Source organism: Ornithodoros turicata, chromosome 1 (assembly GCF_037126465.1).
Source record: "Ornithodoros turicata isolate Travis chromosome 1, ASM3712646v1, whole genome shotgun sequence".
Taxonomy (NCBI): domain Eukaryota; kingdom Metazoa; phylum Arthropoda; class Arachnida; order Ixodida; family Argasidae; genus Ornithodoros; species Ornithodoros turicata.
In genome coordinates this window covers 200,369,618-200,390,955 of record NC_088201.1, presented here as the reverse complement: position 1 = coordinate 200,390,955, position 21,338 = coordinate 200,369,618, and the positions used below count along the sequence as shown (strand labels likewise).

The following is a 21,338-nucleotide window of genomic DNA, read 5'->3' as shown; positions in this document are numbered from 1 at the left end:
TCCCCACTTAGCTCTAATTGCTAATTAAATCTTCCCACTTTGACATTAAGGAGGAAGTACCTTCGGATCTGCCTATTCCATAAAATCTTCTACACTACATCCCTGAGTCAGCTATACATCATTCGTGCCCGCTATATTTCTCATTGCACCGATCACAGTAAGAAAGTATCACGTACTACCTCTCGCACCGAGTCTTTCAGACACTCTTTCATACCGCTTGCCGAAACCGAGTGAAACTCACTCCCACAGAACATTGTTGACATCGCAGATCCCCAAACCTTCCACAGGCATTTACTTTCCCATTTGTTTCATTAATAACTTTGTTGTCACATAGATTTCCTTGCCAGTCTACTGTGACCAGTGTATCATCGTTATTGCTTTGAACTACTATTGTTATTATTGTTATAATTCTTATTTGTTCTCCTTCTAAACTAATAGTGTGCAAAGGCTGTCGTTAAGTTTTCTTTATCGTTTTCCCATGTAATGACCCTTAGTGGTCGCTTGGGTTTTGGAATAATAAAAAAAATTGTGTTTAGACCAAGATGTGAGTTGTCGGTAGCGTGTGTCCAGTCATTACTACTTTTTACTTTAGCCGACAAACCACAACAGAAGAGAGAAACTACCATTCTCGTGAACTCGAAACCTTGGTAATCGTCTGGGCTCTAATGAAGTTACGCCTCTATGTCCTTGGACTCAAGTTCACGATCGTAACTGACTATAATGCAGTCTGGTGCACCATGACGAAGCACAATTTGCTGCCACGCACTAGACGATGGTGGTTGCGCTTACAGGAGTTCAAGTTGACACGGAGCACCGACCGGGATCCTCTTTGGTCCATGCAGATGCATTAAGTAGATCACCTACCAGAGATCCAGAATCGTTAGAGCCCGTAAATCGAATGATACAGGCTACAATGATAGCCGCCGCCGACTGGTTAGTAGCTGCGAAAAGAGAGAAAATCTCTCGAAAAGTGACCGTACAGTGCATTCTGTGTATGCTCTGAAGGGACAAAGCGTGTACCGAATGATTTACGAGAAGAATCAACCAGAGAAACTGCTATGGGTGGTACCTAGTCACGCCCGATGGCAGGTCGTAAAAAGATACCATGATGACTTGGGACACTTTGAGCTTGATAAGACTCTGCACAAGCTAAAGGAGAAGTACTGGTTCCCGCGATGAAAGAGGTACGTCCAGAGGTACTTAACCTGCTGTCTCAAATGTCTCTATCACAAATGCCTTCTGGCAAGAAGCCGGGCTACCTCCATCCTATCGAAAAGGTCGAGTAACCTTTCCACACCATCTACGTGGATCATTTGGGACCGTTTCCTCATAGCAAGAGAAGGAACAGCTACATCATAGTAACCGTGGATGGATTTCCAAAATACATCACCCTATGTGCCGTGCGGTGCACAGCTGCAGGACAAGCTGTACAGTTTCTCCAAGACATAGGTGGTCATTTTAGTTTGGCCCTTATCGTGTCATTACAGACCGAGGCTCCTCATACACTGCGAAGGTGTTCGAAGATCTCTGTAAGAAACACAGTATCAGCCACATTAAAAGGTCGACTGCAACGCCGAGAGCAAACGGTCAAGTTGAACTAGTGAACCATACAATAACTTCCTTACTGGCTAGCTCATGTCGACACACCAACAAGAACGACTGGGATGATGTTATGGTAGAGGTCCATTATGCACATGATCAGATCAACATCCGCAGTTAATGCAGTGGGCAGTTAAAAACACCATCCATATGCAGTTAATAACACCATCCATAAGGCGACTGGAAGAACGCCGTTTGGACTTGTCCTCAACTTTCATCTGTAGAGGAGGTGGTGTTCCTCTACATGAGTCCTGACCGGCGATGATGGAATGTCCCAGCGGGCAGATGTGCGTGGCCTCACGCTAGGACGGTGCCGGTAGACCTGGCTGCCAGGCGGAGTGGCGCGCGCCAGCAGAGGCACGTCGTTGTAATCGTCGTCCACGGGCCACCACATCACTCCCCCCCCTCAGACGCGGAGCGATGCATGCGGTTGAGGTCCACGTCGAGACCATGAAGAGGAGAATGATGACAACTCGTAGATGGTGGACGACTGGGCACACGGCTTGTGCTTGTGGCTGTTGATGCAGCGGGATGGCGGGAACAAGAGCACTGCGATCCGGGTGGATTCCAGTGATGAGATGTGAATGTTGAGTGCTTGGATGCTTGAGTGGTTGCTGATTGTGTTGAGTGTCTGCTGAGTGCGTTGAACCCTTGTTGAGTGCGCTGAGTGCTTGTTGAGGTATTGCTGCCGAGCGTTGATTGTCGCTGAGTGAGTGAGTTGCTGAGTGCTGATTGTTGCTGGGTGAGTGCGTTGCTGAGTGGGCGACAGTATCGTGACCGGTACGACAGCGTGAATGCCGGTTGCCGCCAGAGAAGTGTCGGGGAGGACCATCATGAAGCAGGTGGAGGCCGGTAAGTCAGCTTGCTGTGATCTCCCTGCGGGTCCCCGGTGGAACAGTGGTCCCGGTGCGCCTTGCCTGCTAGAGGGTGGTTCGCTGCTGGTTTGCCGCCGAAAATTTAGGATGTTGAGTGGCCGAATTACGCCGAACATGGTGTTCTTTGTTCGGGTCACCAAATGTAGAGGAGGTGGTGTTCCTCTACATGAGTCCCGACCAGCGATGATGGAATGTCCCAGCGGGCAGATGTGCGTTGCCTCACGCTAGGACGGTGCGGGTAGAACTGCCTGCCAGGCGCAGTGGCGCGCGCCAGCAGAGGCACGTCGTTGTCATCGTCGTCCACGGGGCGCCACACATCCTAGACGATTCAATGGTGATCCGCTTGACGATAGCCTAAGAGAGACCTTTGATGACGACATACTGCAGCGCTTGCAAATATCCCGGCTGATCTCTGGATAGACAGAGAAAATCGTACAACCTACGAGGGCGAATGGCGGATACACTTCAGCCAGGCGATTTGATTGTCGTACAGAGAGATCCTCCGAGTGGAGAATCGACAAAGTTGTCCCAGAAATACAAGGGACCCTAAATCGTATCTGATGTGCTACCTCATGACAGCTACTGCATTGAAGACTTACGAGAAAACCAACGGACAAGCCGTTATTACTCTGGTGCCGCAGCTATCGACAAACTGAAAAGATGGGTCGGAGATTACCTTGACAGTGATTCAGAAGACAATCCGTCCGTTCGGGACGATCGCAAATAGGATGGCCGAACTGTAATAGAACCAAAACGAAACCGAAACTGGTTCTACGAACGCACAGGTGATGCCAACGAGCAGCAAGCAACACTGGAAGACAGCGCATGGTGGAGCAGACGCGCCCTGGACATCTCTGTATGATGTTCCTTTCTTTAACTAAAGTTAGTAATCCCTAATCGACCACTCACTGCCATTCTGCCTTTTAGGGAAGCTAACACACCTACCTGAAAGGCGACCTTGGTTGTTCCCGTCTTGGAACCAGGCAAGCCCCCAAATGCCCTATCCTCCTTTTGCCCTGTAGACATGACAAGCTCTACGAGAAAACTGACGGATAGAATGGCTTTCCATCGCCTCGACTGGTGGCTCTGAAAGCAAGGTGTGTGCCCTCACGAAATGGCTGGATTATGTCCGTATATGCCAAAGCCCTAGCCATCCTGTTAATCAAGGAATCCCTCAAGGAAGCATTCTGAGCCGCGTACTTTTTAATGCGCTGATGGCCGCACTACAATCGGTAATTCCTTATTCAGTCTCCTTTTCCGTGTATGCGCATGCGCACTTGACCCGAGCTTTTTGCCCGCGCTGCTGATCTGGGACGCTCTGAGTGACTCCTGCAGATCACGTGGTTTGGACGCCCGCCATTTTCCCTGGACTGGAGCTAGGGTCGCACATGCTGGTGGTGCGTCGGCCAGAACAAGCTTTACACTTTGGATGGCTGCGGCATTGTTTGGCTGTGTGGTTTGGCTTCTTGCAGCGGAAGCACAAACGATGTTCGATCAGCAATTTCTTTTTCTGGTCGATGGGTTTTGAAACCGTACAATCGGAAGTTATATGCCCTGCGACGCCCCAGAAGAGACATGGCTGTTGTTTACATGACTGTGAGGTGCTCTGAAGGTTCGTTATTGGAGGAACACTATGTAACTTTGGACGTTGATTCGTCTTTGTCTGGTTCGGTAGATGAGCCTGGTCCGACATTCGTAGAGTGAGTTCTTCACGGTATTTCACTTCTGTTGCAAAAAATTGTATCAGCGATTCTAGCGTCTTTCGATGGTAGGTTGCTCCAGTTGTTGTGTTCAACGCAGGACATCGGACGCGTGCACCCAGTATGCGGGTGAAATGTAGTGCCATATCACGTGGTATTGCCCGCAACAAAAGTGGGTATAACGTTGAGCAATAGGAATCCATGGTCGTGCCTAAGCAATCCCGTCCCGGCACGTGCGCTTGCACTGAATCGTATAGCTCACGCGGACCGGATACGTGTCGGCTGGAACGTATGGGCTCTAGGTGTGCGAGTCTTTGAATATGTTTTTGGAATTGCGATTGCTGTCAGGGCCGGCGATAGGGTAAGGCGAGTAAGGCGACCACCTTAGGCCCCGCGCTTGCATAGGCCCCGCGCACGAAGCCCTCAACCATGGATTACTTTTTTAAGATATGAAGCATGCACTTAATCGAACGCGGGATGTTCGACAAAAACAGAAATGAGAGAAGAATGTGTTATGTGCCATTGCATCATGTGATGAGAAAAAGTCCCACTTTTAAGAAAAATCCGCCAAACCTGCAAGCTATACCAAGGATTTCGCACCCTTCTTACCTGCTGCCATTTCCCATACTGCTAAAATGCCCAATGCGAAAATCTTATTTCTTATCTTTTCATTACTGCTGGTGTGAAACAGGCCCCGCGTAGGAAGAACTTTTCGCTTCTTCAGTAGCTGAGACTTGTCCATGCTGCAGGGCAGTCAACGTTGCCAATACACTGTGCTGATGTCTTCTTGCTGTATTGTTCCTTGCGTCCCAACTATCCTGCTCACGGCACTATCTTTTGAAGACTCGACAGCGCAGAGCATAGACAACGAATGCAAACATGGAATGAAGAATGATGTGAAAGTGAGATGACTCATCACGTGAGAAGGCGATCCGTCATCCTTCATCGTTGTTCAGGTGATATATTTAACACCCATTGTTTATCAATCGTAGCCTACGCACGCCTCGTCTTCCTCCCGGCATGCTTTTCGCCTGTTCCCTCTCGTCCGTTGCGAACAATGCACAAGAAAAGCACTAGATCACAACGGGTATCAGTTGGGGTACTCCTACACGTTAGCCGTATAGAGCCCGGTTTTTAAGTCGGACAACGTCGCTAGTTAGGTCAGTTTTGGTTGACATATTACACGAAGAGGGGTGCGGGAGGCGGTAGCCCCACCACCCCCCATCACCGGCGAAATTGTTCGAGACTGTGCTGGCAGTAGACTGTGCCACTTCTGGCGCGCAGCAATTCCGCGAGGAGATGGCCGGCTGTCACCCGCTAGCAGAGCTGTTGTGCGTCATAGCAACGAACAGGCGAAAAGCATGCCGGGAAGAGTGCGAAGTGTGCGTAGGCTATCATAGGTCAACAATGGGCGCATGGAGGTGACATGGTCGGTGCTGCCGAAACTTTTGTACGAAACTGGACTGTGGCAAGAATTTCTGGAACCGAGCGAGGCATTTTTAAAATGGATAGATGCACATTGCATAATTCTCTCCAGGTATGTAGACTTCAAGTTTCGATTTGAGTGGCGGACCTAAACCAGACATGGGCCGGCTTGGCATCACATCTAGCCGCTGACACGGCGAGCTCTAGAAAAGTTGCAGTTGTGCCTGGTGCGGGACTTTGTTGTGAACAGTAGAAGCGCGTCACGTTTTCAACGGTTAAGTCAAATATGAGTGACACGGCGTAGCGCCACATGTACCCGCTGGTCATGGAGGAAGGAAACCTAAGGAGGGAGTGGGAGCCATGACGAACCTAAGGAGGGAGTGTGTCTCGCCGAACGGGACGGCGGAGGACGGGGAGGGGGTTCCACAGCGGCCATGTTCGTTGGTCAAGCAAACCTCCTCTCTCACCTCTCCGTCTCCTCGCCCGCATACATGTGATGTTGTAAACATTGGCGCCGCGCCGGCCGCCCTTCAGTCGCTTGCGTTGCAAAAAGGACGTCTCCGTTGTCTGGTTTCGAGTGTCCGGGTGAAGCAACCAACCGAAAGTGCATGCAGTCTCGCTAGAATGCCGAGCTGTTTCGTTCCCGGCTGCAAGAATCACTCAGGTCGAAGACTGGATAGTGTCACTTTTCGCAGGTGAGTGACATTTGCTTGAAACCGCATAAAATGCAGGCCTTTAAGAAACCTCATCGTTTCTCGTGTAGGATCCCGAAAAATCAGCAGCGTCGTGCCGCATGCCTTCAAGCCTTAGGCTACCCTCCCGACCGCGAGCCGTCAAAGAGAGAGAGAGAGAGTCACAGAGAGCCGAGAAGAGCATATTGACCAAACCTCGTTGAGCTCAGTTCGTTTGCGAGACGATGCCGTTCCGACTGTCACCTATCAGTCAGAAGTAAGGACAAGAGTTTCGTGTTAACAACACACATGCACATGCATGAAGTTCACAGCTAACGACGCTATACTTTCGGCCCGTCACACCGTCACGCAGCCACTCAGCATATCCGGCATCAGCATCGAGCTCCGCTCCATGCTCAGTGTCTAGTTCTGAAACTGTGGACATCGGTCAGGTAGGAACGCAGCAACAGACACGGAAATAACCATATCGGTATTATCGAATCAAGCAGTGTGCAACATATGGCTTTCCTGTTTTGCAGGTGTGGTCATGAATGAGCCGTAAGTAGGTCGTGAAGAATTGGTAATACTTGCAATAGCAATACAGGGTGTCAGCCTTTATTGGAAAACAGAGCGCTTCACAAACAGAACAATGGAGAAAGCCACATGCCATGTTTGCAGTAGTTGTTACAAGGTGCTATTTGATTTTCTTTTACAACCCTCTTTGTGCGGTGTTGCTTTTCAAATAAGAGCCCACACAATGTAATATGCACGCGGGTAATGGGAGATTATAGTGTCTCTTAACGAAAAAAACATTTTTGACTACAAGATGCTCCTGATTATCTGCAAGGCTCAAGTCGGGCACCCAAAGTATACCTTTGATTACTTTCGATGATGTCAATATGACTCCTTGTCGAATTTTTTACTTTCAGTCAACAACAGCTTCTCCACCCAGCCCCGTTCCCCATCAAGTAGTTCTGCCTGTGCACGTGGAGCACAGCAGCATTCAGGAATCACAATGTGGCAGCTGTAAATTATCACTGTGTCACATGGCAAAAACTACCGGAGCACCTCCACCCTTTGTCTTATCATTTATCTTGAGTTTACTTTGAACATATGCTAATACATAGGAACATAATTTTACATTTGCAGGAACTTACTGATCACCTCTGGGAATATGCAGTGGTGGGAACTGAGCCATCAACAAGCGTCGAAAAAGTGGTAATGCTTGAGACATATGCAGGCGCTGATTAAGGGAGGGGACTGCCCCCTCCCCACCCCCCAATACGGCTGTGTTCCCTGTGTAAAAACTCCTGGATGATACTGTGCCACAAAGCACAAAATCTCTTGATGACCCCCCCCCCCCAAGACGGACCCTTAAATTTCCCCCTGGACATATGTGGGTATACAAGGAACGGATAATGGCAGGAGGTTCTAATACGTACACACCAGTTGTGCAGCCACCATCGAAGTAAGGGGCCAGACCCCTTTACCTGCCCTTCCCCCCAATATGTTTGCACTTTCTCATTAAACTTCCACGATTTGCATGGGTTAGCCTAGCAGAGGTAGACGGGCTGAGTTAAGTGCACCCTCAACGTCTTCTTGTGGTTATGCCACTGGTACACATACTCTCTAGGTGTACGACTACAGTAACTGTCTGCAAGGTTGAGATGAAGTTGTGAAAATGTGCTTTTCATTACTTCTGTTTTGACATCAGTACGTCCGTGGGCGTGATTTTCAATTTTCAGTCGTCAGCAGCTGCTCTACCGAGTGACATGCGTCATCTGGCTGTGCATGTAGAGCACAGCGACTTTCAGATAACTATACTGGGGTAGCTGAAATTGTTATCATGTCACATGCTGAGAGTTACCAGGAGCATTTACAGGGGCAAGGTGATTCCCTCTGGGAACCTGCCGTGATTGGAACCGAGCTGCCAACAGATGCTGGCGAAACGGTAATGCTTGCAGCATGGACGTGTGGGTGCAAAGGAACAAAACCAGCAATATTCCATGTGCAATTTTCAATTTTCAGTCGGCAGCAGCTGCTCTGCCCAGTGACGTGCAATGTCTGGCACCTCCTTTTGCACATGTTGGGCCCAGTGATGACCAGGCAGGTGTACACAAAGAATTAGGCTGCTGTAAATTGCTATTGTGTCACACAAGCAATTACGTAGCAACATGTGTTCATAGTACTTGTATGTAAAGTTGCTGAATATCTCTTCCCACATATCTTATTTCAGAACATATACATGTTTATTGAGGGAAGACAATATTGTATTTGTAGGGGACTGCTGACCTCCTCTGGGACCCACTTGTGAGCACGGATGGCATGGTACTAGGCTACTTTTCCACACCATTCTTCTCTCATTTATTTTTGTTTTCCTACACACTATTTTGTTCGTGAATTGAATACCCGTGGTGTGCTGCTCGTAGCACCCTTTGTAGTGTTCTACAATGTAGAACTCGACATCAGTGATAGTACCTACTTAGTTATTATGGACATGTGTTAATTGCAGGGCAGCACAGGGTTCCAGTCGTCAGGTGAACCATATAGCCCTCCCACAGAACAAGACACAGACGTACGTTATGTTTGCATGCTCTGTGCTATATGCTTCTGCTCTACAACCCTCCTTAGCATTTTATAGTGTGGCATTTCACATCAGTCAGTCAGTGGATGTGTGTCACATTACAGGAAAGCACAGGGTTCCAGTCACCACAGGAATCGTATAGCTCTCCCACAGACCAAGATATGGATGTATGTTAGGTTTGCTTGCTCATAGTATGGTTGTTATTATTAGAGCATAGTAATGCTTTTTTCATGTATTACAGTCATGCAAGTTTTTTTTTTACAACAGGGTAAACCTTGTGTAATGTTTCAATATCTACTAGACTAATGAATTGCCTTATGTTTGCTCCAGTTTCAGTGGACTATTCAAGAAACTGCTGAACCTGTGCAGCCTATAGGACAAGTTTCCAGTCCCGATTGGTAAGACTTGCGGCATCAGACCACATAAGCTGTCATTGTATTAACTTAATTAGGGCCTGAGGTTTTGGGGTAAAACTCTGTATTCTCCATTTCTGTACCCTGTTCTAGCCCTCATATACAGATCATAATTTCAGCCTTGCTTTATCAAACCAACCAATGAGCACAAAACTAAAGATGGTTTTCTCTAGCTTGTTGTTATTGTTGCGAATTCGATTCGCAACAATAATAAGCCCAGCTTTTTATCCCTGACCTTAGTAGTGGGTGTAATCGTTTATCCTGAGATTAATAAATTTAAGCATGCAAGTATAAAACTTGATGTTTGCACTGAATTTTGAATAATATGTCCTGAATACTTCTGGCCCAAAATGTATTGCATGAAGGTAACACGCTTAGCCAGCAAATGTTAATTGTGCTGAGTGTGTTCATAGCATGCCAACATTGTTGTAATTTACATGGTTGATTCTTTTCTACACTAACTATCGTCTTGATGACTGTTTTGTGCATGTATGAATATGGAATCAATAAATGAGTTCACTGGAAGATTATGTGTTTCTGCTCCTTTGGGAACTCATGCAAGTAACTGTAAAACCCTTTATTTCACGCAACCAAAGTTTTTGCAAAGTTCGCGAACATATAATACATTCCGAAAAATACTAAATTTGTGAAATCTTGCGCGCGCAAAATTACCTGTTGTGGCCCATTTGCGAACAATTGAGGTGCGCAAATGAAGGGTTTTACAGTAGCATGAGGAAGCCTGTGACACTCTTTCTAGGCTCAGAGATAGCATAGTATCCTGCAACCACGAGTGCATCATTGTATTTTGCTCTGGACAGGCACTTTACTGTACCTTTTACCTGCCGATATTTCCGGAGAAGCATAAGACAGAGACAGTGAACCTAACATTCATCTCCACAATTTTATTGAGCAAGTAATTTCACTTATCACGTGGCGGAGCCAGTTTAGTGGTACTACACGTGCATTTCTTAGGACCCAGGAGAAACACGACTAGTAAATGGCAGTGAGGTGCATCCATAGGTATTCACTGTCTCGTGTCACCATCAAATACATCAGCATTGACACTTCCACTATAATCATTATAATGAAAGTTACAAAATGAGTTTCGTTAATTAGTGAATTGCAAAACAAAAAAAAATGCATAGAATCAGTTCGGGTTACGTGCAACATCATGCGAGTGGTCCCATACTGATGAGGTGCACCATTATTTCTTAAAGGTGGGGTCTACCTTAAATGAAACATCCTTTATATGTGGAGCAAGTGGTAGCTGTGCATCTACGTAATGGGTTGCAGTAACTCCCAGAGAAGCAGGTTCCAGAGTACTGATAACCACTTAGCTTGTCTCGCCTTTGCTGTGTGATAACGCACTATTTAATATTTTACTTCCTATGTATGACGAGGCCATTCTTATCAGGTCTTATTGTGAACATCTGCGTTCTGTCACTTGGACGACTATTGGCCATACCGAGTTACATGAACTTCTTTTCTTGCCTTCCCTGTTTACGCTCCAGGGAATAGTCGTGCGATTGGATTTGACCAATAGCTGTTGGAAGAGCAAAGCGAAAAGCTTGATGTACTTGTACTTGTTTCTACTGTATTCTAGGTGCCACTACTCTGTAGTTACTGCAGGGTACATTAAAGGAACATGAATCCAAATTCCAACGAACAAAGTTCTCTATGTTGTTATCCTTGGCTATCCCCCATGTCGACACCCCACAGAAGGCATTCCTTAGAGCCAGAGTGAAGTGGTACACACAACAGCAAACAAAGAGCAGAAAACAGATAAATAGACTACAGCAGGCTCAACGTAGACTTAAGAAGCGTAACGCTCTACTGAAAGGTGTAATCAAAGTCTTGAAGAGACAAAACATTTTGCTTGAAGAAAGTGCCACCATTCTGGAAAACTTGGGAGCAGCCAATCAGCAACTCTTAAAGAGACAAATTGCAAAATCTAAAGGAAAACCTCTGCCAAAACAGTATTTTCCTGAGCTCAGAGCATTCGCACTGACACTTCACTTTTACTCCCCACGAGCATACAACTATGTCCGGAGTGTCTTTGACACTTGTTTGCCACATACTAAGACACTTGCAAAGTGGTACCAGACTGTAGATGGGAAACTAGGCTATTCAAAGGAAGCATTAGCAGCACTCAAAATGAAAGTACAAGCTAATACAGAACATGGAATTGCCACCCCGTGCAGCATGATGGTTGATGAGATGTCCATTCGTCAGCAGCTCGAGTGGGATGGGAAGAAATTCCAAGGGTACGTGAACGTGGGTACAGGCACAGAAGGAGATTGTTTGCCACTGGCTAAAGTAGCATTCGTAATTATGCTTGTAGCAATAATTGGACGATCGAAGTTGCCAGTAGGCTACTTTCTCGTCGACGGCCTTGATGGTGAACAACGCTCCAGTCTAGTCTCCCAAGCTTTCGTTCACGCAAACAATAGTGGGGCAACCATCGTTTCTCTTACCTGTGATGGTGCACCTGGAAACATTGCCATGTTCCGGAGCCTTGGTTGTGATTTCAGTAAAACAGAGACTACAGACGGCATTTCCTCATCCATGCACCAACCAGCCAATTGCAGCATTCATGGACCCTTGTCATATGCTCAAGCCGGTTAGAAATACACTGTGTGATAAGAAGGTCTTCATAGATCCAAATGGCAAGATGGTAGTGTGGCACTTGATAGACAAGTTGCGCCAAATACAAAGGGAGCAAGGCCTTCACCTAGCAAATCGTTTGCGGGCAGCCCACATTAATTGGCACAAACAACCCATGAAAGTGAGCTTGGCAGCACAGGTCATGGGTGCCTCAGTAGCAGACCCTTTGGCTGAGTGCCGCACCAGCCATGTTGAATGTTTTGTGGGATCGGAAGCAACGGAGCAATTCCTGCGGCACATCAATGACATATTCGATGTGCTCAATTCCTGAAGCATTCATCAGAAGCATTGGAAGAAGCCCGTAACCAGCGACAACGTCAACAGAGTAAGAGGCCTATTTAACATAGTTGACCAGTACTTATCGGTGCTGAGGGAGTACAGAAATGGGCCAATGCTGCTCAACACAAACAGAAAAACTGGATTCTTAGGATTCAAGATCTCCATGAAAAGTCTGCTGGATTTATATGAAGAAACAGTCATTAGGAAGAACATGCTGAAATACATACCAGCACACAAGATATGCCAGGACCATTTGGAGTTGTTCTTCGGTGCAATCAGGTCATATGGAAGGCAAAATGACAATCCAAATGCACGGCAGTTCTGCGTTGCATTTAAGCGGATGATAGTTCAGAATGAAATAAGAGATGTAACGACAGGCAACTGTTTACCACTGGAATCTGTATCCATCCTGAGTGTCACAAGTGCAACGATGCCCTCACCTGAGGAAGTGATCAACATTACCGCACCGCGAAGGCAACTGCTATCCAATTCTGAAGAAGCGTCAGGAGCCAGCGAACTTGATCATGATTACTGTCCTGACCCAGGCAGGATAACTGATATTGCAGGACGAGCAGTCACGTACATCGCAGGATTTGTTGTACGCCACTTACAACGATCATTTCTGTGTAGCACCTGTTCTGACGTTCTCACTGCAACATCCACTGAGCTGTCAGCATATTCATTGATATATGACTCAATTTAAGAGACAGTGACTGTACCACCAGTAGTGTGCTATTCCTGCAAGACAAGGCTACGTGAGTCAAGTCACCAGTGAATGTGTCCCTTTTACTCCTTACTCGCTCTTTGTTTTATGTGCCGAATCTATTTACTCGCTAAACTTTTGTCTTCGCCGAGGTGTGCGAACGTGGGAGCCAAAACCGTGCTGCTTGCCGTTCGTATATTGTATCACATCTCCCGCCTCGAAGGGACGTTCTTTGGAGTCGGTAGCTCACCACGACATTTTATATGACATTTATAATTTGAAAGAAACCATCAGTCTTCGACAGAGCAGGCAATTAAACAGAGCCAAATATTTGGTGAAATGCAGTGTTGTTCTATTACCGAACTAAACTAAATGCACAACTCGAAAAATAACAAAGAGACGGACCGTCACACTGACTACCTCAGGAAAAATACACACAACGCTGTGGCGGGCCGCAGTCTGAAGCTGAGACAAACAAAATCTGTGAAATCACTGAAATATGTGCACTGTTCGTCTGCTACACACTCCAACTTTTGTTTGACAAACAGACATGGCATCGCCTCTGGGTGCATGCGCCCCTCAAACTTCCATTGGTACTTCGTGCAAAGCAACGTCACTTCCGCCACACCCCACGCTGCGCTTCTGCCACACTTTGTTCAAGCGAGGAAATACGGTGCGTTCCCTCCTTAGCTTTCTTTCCTCCATGCCGCTGGTGATACTTCAATATTGTGTCGCCTCTTCTCATTTTCGCTTGGAGGAAGGGTGTGTTCATTGGCCGGATCGGACGCTACGTCATTGTTACGCCAATCCAACGGTAACCCAATGCGCTAGTTCGAAATTGTAGGTACCTCCGTTTCGCACAGAGAAATAATAATTTGGAGAAGCCAATGTGAGACACGTTGACTGCAATGGCAGTCAATGAATCATGAAATCTATAATTAACTAAAATTGCGAGATCCTAATAGCACGGGTTTCGGTCCATAGGGTCACTTTGCGGTCGGTTGTTCGCTCACTAGGCAACTGGATAACTATTGGATTATGGAATGCAAAATGACTATGTGTAGTTGTCTGATGCTATACTATGTGTATGTTGCTGACACATCGTTAGGAAACGTTTGACATGCGCCTCGTTCACTGTATTTGTGACTGGTCATTTTTGCACTCACCTTCGCCATCTGACTTTCTGCATATTTCTGGAGATCATACTCTGTGACTTCGCGAAAGAATCCATCGGCGACAAAATAGACGTTGATGGGCCGCAACTTGCACGCATCATCTGGAGTTGAGTAAAATAATGATGGTTGGCTTCATCAAGTGCTCCATATATCGCTTTGCAATTTAGGAGTGTAAACGAATGTAACCCCAACGAACGAGTTGGCAAAATGGTGCTTTTCTATCTTTTAGAGACATAGTCAACAACTCAAACGCGCGTTAACACTACAGTACAGCATACACTACGTGGTGTAGTGATGTGCTAGTGCCGATGTCTCTGTGAAGGTATAAAAGCCGTACTTTTGCAACGCGTCTGTCTGAATTTTTTTTCTTATTTTTCACTCACTCACTCTCGTTATGCTACATTCGTTGACTTATGGGTGCTCAATGATACATCGGCGGCGACATTCGCTTGTTGAGGCTAACCGAAGTCGGCCGATTTAGGACACATGGTGGTCTGCAACGACTTCAAATCATGCCGGTACATGGAATGACACCGGCTTGCCAGCCTCGGACTTCCCGAAGGCGACTGTTGATTGCGGCATACTGTTGCTTGCAACACATAATAGGAAATAGGATGGTCTCAACGCACGCCCTCAGTGGCTTGAAGTGGTTCACACATACACGCAAACGATAAATATTTTCACCATCTATCGAAGAAGGGCGCTGTCAAATCCATCAACATCCTCTGTGCTCTTTGAGCATCGCTCTTACAAATTAAAAAATAAAAATAAAACACAGGCGAAATGCGCTGCACAGGCGGCGCGACTGCATTTTGCGCATATTTCTCCTTTATCACACTGCCGTGCCGGGGAATTGAGACATCTGGAGAACGTCGTGAAGTGGAAAAATGGCATCTGACGTTCTTTTTTTGCGGCTATGAGAAAGTTCGTGACGTCGAGCTGAATTTTCGTGCCAGCAACATTGCAAAAGGACGAAAGCTACTCACGTTCACCACATAAAAGAAGCTTTCCGTGCAGTCTCTATGGTGCATGGGAAGTGAACTGTCCCAATAAGCCATACTTGTGTACGACGCAGGGTGTCGAACCGAAACGTTTTTCGTTCCGGTTTTCGTTCCGGTTACATCATAAACGATCCGGTACCGGTTCCGCTCCGGAGAAAAAAAAATAACGGTTCATACCGGTTTTTAACCGGTTTCGCTTCTGCTGGGAATATTCATCCACAAAAAAAAAAATGTTACAAAATGTAAACCCGTTTATTCCGCATACGTGGTATTTAATAGACAGATGTGAAATTGGTAGCTCCTGGCTCCTGTAGGTTACTGTCTGAATGAGCTTTCTCCTTTCTTGAAGCGCATGCTACAAACGGACTTGTTTGTCGTGATGTCATACGTAAAGTACTTTCTTGCTGGGTTGGAGCGATAGCGTCCCATCCGAATGTCTGTTGCTACTGTCTAGCCAGCAAGCACCACCGCACGAGTACGACGCAAATCGAGGAACACCTTCACTCACAAACGCGCTCGACGGCTCCGTTATATTTGCTTCGTGTCCTGACCACAATAGAGTTGCCACATCGCACGGGCTTGCCCTCGCGTATACGTAAATGTATTCAACTTAGCTGCTCTCAAACAAGGGACGCGTTGCGCGACATTACCGATAAAGAAGCCGTTATGCAGCCCCCTTGGGTCGCTGTTTAGTTGAGGAGAGTTGGGGGATCAAATTAAAACGAACACTACGGCACATTGCTAGAGAGTCACATGCACCTCTAAGTCTGTGTGCGTGCGCGAACGATAAACCATTATAAAGGGAGCCTAAGGGTCATAGTATACCAACATACATTCCACCGTAATCGTAACCCTCGTATAGTATCCGTGACATGACTTCAGAGCACACGACGTCTGTTTCATTCGCCTATTCGTAGTCCAAACCGGCGAAGTTTTTTCTTGGACCGAAAACCGTTAAGTATATTTTTCGGTTTCCCTCCTCAGCGAAAAAAACGTATACGGTTTCGATTCCGTTCCGGTTCGCACCAAAATAGCGTTTTTTTTTTCGGTTTTCGATTCCGGTTTTCGGTTCGCTCCGACACCCTGGTACGACGTTTCGCTACAGGTGAGATAGGCAAGCGGCTTATTTGTTCTGAACATTTAGCGCATATTAATTGATCGGCGGGACTGCTGTCACGCTACCGATGTCAGAGCACATGCTTCAGTACGCGTGTCAGCGGCAGTGTCTGTTCAGCCAGAACATAGCTCGTTTTCTAACTTTCGTATGTTTGTGGTTGCCGGATCAGCACGGAGAAATGATTCTCGGTGCGCAGTGTACGTGCAGCTGGAAACACTCCGCACGCGATTAATATGGACGAAGATCCCGCGCAGTCTTACACACGAACAGGCCGCAAACCTTGGGGGAGCCAACTGTGCGGTACGCTTGCACCGATAACGTCTTCATATACGAGCGCTTTCGAAGTTGGCTGTGGTTTCTTGTCAACGTGTCGATATTTACGGCAGACACTCCGAGGTCTTGCAACTATGTGGTCTGAAATTGCCAGTGGGGCTACAATAATAAATCGGTAAGAATAAACCCTTTAAAGGGGGCGGTCTCGTATAGCCGGGACGGTTCCGAAACTCAGTCACAACTATATTCACGACTACAGTACACATACGACCGTCAGAGTTTCATTCGGAATAACTAAGTCGTCTTCGAGGAATTTGTCAAACATGCCGTAATAGCAGACGACGAAACCTGCGCTTCTCTCATGCAGCGTCACGCATGACGTCGGCCAGCGGGTACGTCGCCGTTGTCGTGGCAATCGTAACTTGCGGAAGCACTTTAGTTTGAGTAATCCCCTTTACTCCCGAAATGGCTCAGGCATATATCTCTGCGAGCGGAGAATGTAGTCGCTGCATTGACTGGCAGGTCTCCGATAATGTGGCGCATAATCGGATACGTAGAAGCGGAGTCACGTGTTTTCTCTTTGCGAGTATTTAATGCGGTTTTTAAGTAACCACGCACTCGTTCTCCATGTACGTCGTCAACGACACCTCATTTCGAAACATGATCATTGTGCAACGGGGAGTGTAACAGAAGCGCCCGTAATATATTTTTTGGCGGAAGCTGTTAAGCGACCGCGCGCGCCGATGGCCGGCAACTTGAGATTTGTGATTCTATGTGGAGTTGTCCTGCGACTTTATCTTGTAGCTAAACATTAACATAGTTGTTCTAAACCATCATCAGTTCCCCTTCTTAGATTGATCGTTTTTCGCGTGAGAACTGAAAGAATATGTACGAGAGTTACCGCGGTCCCCAGTAACTTCTGAAAGCCGTCTGCTCACGTCGTTGCACTAGCACGCGCAAGAGCAGACGATTTCTGTATCCTGTCACGGACTCTCCCGCACAGCGACATGGCCGTTCTTACTGTTGCCAAAACAGATCGCGGCATGCTCTCCAACCTTTATCAATTTAACTCGGTTATTTAATAACCGCGTCGTGTGTTGTCGGGTTAATTCGCAATATTTCATTTTCAACAAGGGGCAACTGGATGGTACACTTTTTGAGAGAGGCAGGGGGTACGAGACCGTCCCTTTAAGTAAAACTCTTTCAAAATACATTGTTTTACTATAAACCGCGTCAAATTTCCTGATAAGCAATCAACCGCGCAAGAAACCCCGCCCAAATAACAATCGCTCAAGAATCACCATGAAAAATATGTCGTTGCAACATGTATCGTTAAAAATAGACTTTAAAAATATATCGTTATAAATAAACTACTTCCAAATATATGCTGTAGTCCAACACGGGTGTATCCCGTTTGAAACCATTAAAAATAATCTTTCAAAAATAAACGTGTAAGTACCCACTCTTAAAAATATATCTCCCAGGATATACGCTTAAAAATCAACGCACAAGAATAGACACCCAAATATCTCATTTTAAATAAATAAAACGCTAAGGAATCCACGGTTAAGAATATATCGTTAAAAATAAATCGTTTCAGAATCCCCCCAATTCCACCTACAGTTGCTAGAATCATGTGGTACGGCTCAAATCAAGGTGAACTGCAAGCAAGGGGCTTAAACTAACCTCACAGGACCAAACCAGCCTAAACTCTCCCAAACTAACCGAAACCAAATTAAACTAACCTAACACAACATGATATAACCCGGAGTAAATTGCAATCAGTCCGCCTCCGTGCTAGATGGTGGGGGGATTTTGAAACAGTTTATTTTTAATGGTGGATTATTAAACGGTGATCTCTAAGCGGGGATAGAAAGCGGTTTCTCTTAGGAGATATATTTTAACCGAATATTTTTTAAACGGATTATTCTTGAATGTTTTATTCTTAAACGTTTATTCTTAATGGTAGATTTCGGGGATCCCCCGTTTTGGGTAAGTCGGGGTCAGTTTGGGATAGCTTAGGCTAGTTTGGCCCTGTGAGGTTAGTTAAGTCCCTTGTTTGCAGTTCACCTTGCTTCGGTCAGTGCAGGCGGTTTGGTAAGGGGGTTACGCAAATAAATCTTAAAGACTAAATTCCAAGCGCGACTATTTCTCTTAGCGGGTTGTCCAATTTACTCGCGGCCATACCACGTGATTGTAGCAACCGTAGGGCCGACGTGGGGGGATTCTGAAACGATTTATTTTTAACGATATATTCTTAATCGTTTTTATTTACACGAGGATATTTCAGCGATTATTTTGTGCGTTGATTTTTAAGCGTATGTTGTGGGAGATTTATTTCTGACAGTGGGCTTCTTACGCGTTTATTTGTGAAAGGTTATTTTTATATGTTTCAAACGAGATACACCCGTATACGAAACAAGCGTCCTTGACCTGAACGTCAGTGTAAAGCGAACTCAAGACACGCGCAAGAACGAACGAGCGCTGAACACTGCCACACTTCCCATTGGTGCTTTGTCAACCGAAATAGCGCGAGACATGCATATAATGCGGAGTCTTTCTGCACTAGAAAGGAAAACAGAGCAGCAACACACAAAAAATAATGCAGCCATGCAGACCACTATGTAGAGGGTGAGTGCTAACAAGGGCAAAAAGAACCAACGCAACTACGTCTTACTGCTACCTTCTCCTTAGGGATGCATATCTATCACTCCGCTGTCGTTTTGGACTACAGGATATATTTTGATACAGTTTATTTTAACGATATATTTTGGAACGATATATTTTTCATGGTGGATTCTTGAGCGATTGCTTTTTGGACGGGAATATTTGCACGGTTGATTTCTTATCGGGGAATTTTACGCGGTTTATTGTTAAACAACATATTTCAAGGGTTTTTCTTAAAGATTTATTAGTGTAACCCCCGTCGTACAGCTATCCTCTGCGTTGAGATACTGAAGTATTACACCGCTGTCCTATTCGACTACAGGATATACTTTGAAACTATTTATTTTTAAGGATATATTTTTAAACGGTTCGTTCTTCATTGTCGATTCTTGAGCGATTGTTTTTGGACGGAGATTTTTGCGCTGTTGATTCTTTATCGGAGAGTTCTACGCGGTTCATTGTGAAACAATGTTTTTGAAAGAGTTTTTTTAACTGATTTATTCTTAAAGATTATTGTAACCCCCCTTGGGTTTACGTTTTTTTTCCTTGTGTAGAAATGCTATGCACGTCCCGCGTACCTTCGCTTGACAAACCGTCGATGGGAAGTGCGACAGTTTTGAGCGCTCGTTTGTCCGTGCATGTGTCCTGAGTTCGCTTTTCACTGACGTTCAAGTAGAGGTGTGCGCCGATACTATTTTTGTTGGGGGCGGCTTTGGGCCCATTTCGCAACAAAAGAGTGTGGCACGTAAAAACGACTGTACAGGGTGTCCTAGAAATCATGGAAAAATATTCAATAGAAAAACGCTGCGAAAATATGCCATCAACGATACAATAACATAGTCACGAACTACAATTGGTTTTACGAAACTTTAATTGAAATTCATTTAATGACGTCAGTTGAACCCCGAAGTTTTCTCCTTTTTTTTTCTCTCATCAGAAAAAGCGCATACTACCCCGTTGTATTTGTAAATACATTCCCCCACCCTAGTACTGCTTGGGACAAAAGTTTACGGAACACAAGAGTGTCACATGTTATCCTTGGGACGACACCATAGCAGGAAACGGGAGTAGACACAGACAGTCAGAGATGGATAGAGTAGCGAGTAACCCCTTTATTAATCAACCTCATCAGGATATATAGCCAGGGGCGGATACGATAAAGAAATACGCCAGTGCCGTGTTCCGTAAACTTTTGTCCGAAACTGTACAATATAGCTGAACAAATGCGAAAGCAGTCGTTCTGAGACCGACAGAGCAACTATATTTTTAGAGTGGCTGAGAGCCGCGACAGGAAGACTAGCAAGCTACCATTCTATCGCTCGAACTATTACATTGTGGTATATACTTCGTAGTAGAATGGGATAAATCGTATATGAAAGAGAAAAGCTCTTTCTCTCAAATAATGTTACATTGCTTTGGCAAATTTTGGAGTTGCATTCAAGAAATTAAATTTCTTTCAATTAAAATTGGACGAAGTTCCTTGTAGCACATGACAAAAATTCCCTACATATAAATGTCGTTGATCGTATAGTAGCGTTAAACTAAAGAGCATATTGGTGGAAATATACTAGCCGATCCCGAAGAGGAACACAGACAAGTCCATGTAGTGTTAACGTACGCAGCGCACGCTTTTTAGACGGTTGCTGGGACATCCTGCATACACTGCCTGAATAAATGCAGGAGTACACGGGCACCTCATCCGTTCACATTGCATACCACCAAAACAAGAACGTTTTCTAAAGTGTGACCTTAGCATCTCAGCTTCTTCACTTAGCCATCTTAGCCACAAATTAGCATTAAAACACCTATGAAACCACAATATCCCTGGGGCAAGACAAACGTCTTCTGTGATCAGTACCTTAAAAACTCGAGACTAGGGGACAAAAATAACGACAACACAGACAAGGTCTCAAAAAGTGAGACCTTGCCTGTGTTGTTGTTGTTTGTATCGGGTTTTAAAGTTATGAATCTACACCACCAGCTCGCTTGCTACCTCTCTATCATCTCGTTGTCTTTTGTGAATTAAAGTTCATGCGAATCACCAAGTAATGGCGTTGTTCCATCCTGATACTAATCGTGTTCTTCAGTTACAGAAAGCCTGTCGTGAACCAAACTTACTAATGAACGCAGGCGTTACCTTTCGATTTGCAACAGAAGTCATCCTTATTTCATTGTGATGCTGGCCGAAGAAT

At 45.7% G+C, this 21,338-nt stretch overlaps 1 protein-coding gene across 2 annotated transcripts in view; it reads right to left on the bottom strand.

Moving 5' to 3' along the window:
- Nucleotides 1-21,338, bottom strand: part of LOC135375319 (uncharacterized) — a 151,401-nt gene that overhangs the window by 117,528 nt on the left and 12,535 nt on the right. For both annotated transcript variants that reach the window (XM_064608059.1, XM_064608061.1), the window contains exon 2: nucleotides 14,080-14,189. In XM_064608059.1, the coding sequence (XP_064464129.1) occupies nucleotides 14,080-14,189 (110 nt within the window). The remainder of the gene's footprint in view (nucleotides 1-14,079; nucleotides 14,190-21,338) is intronic.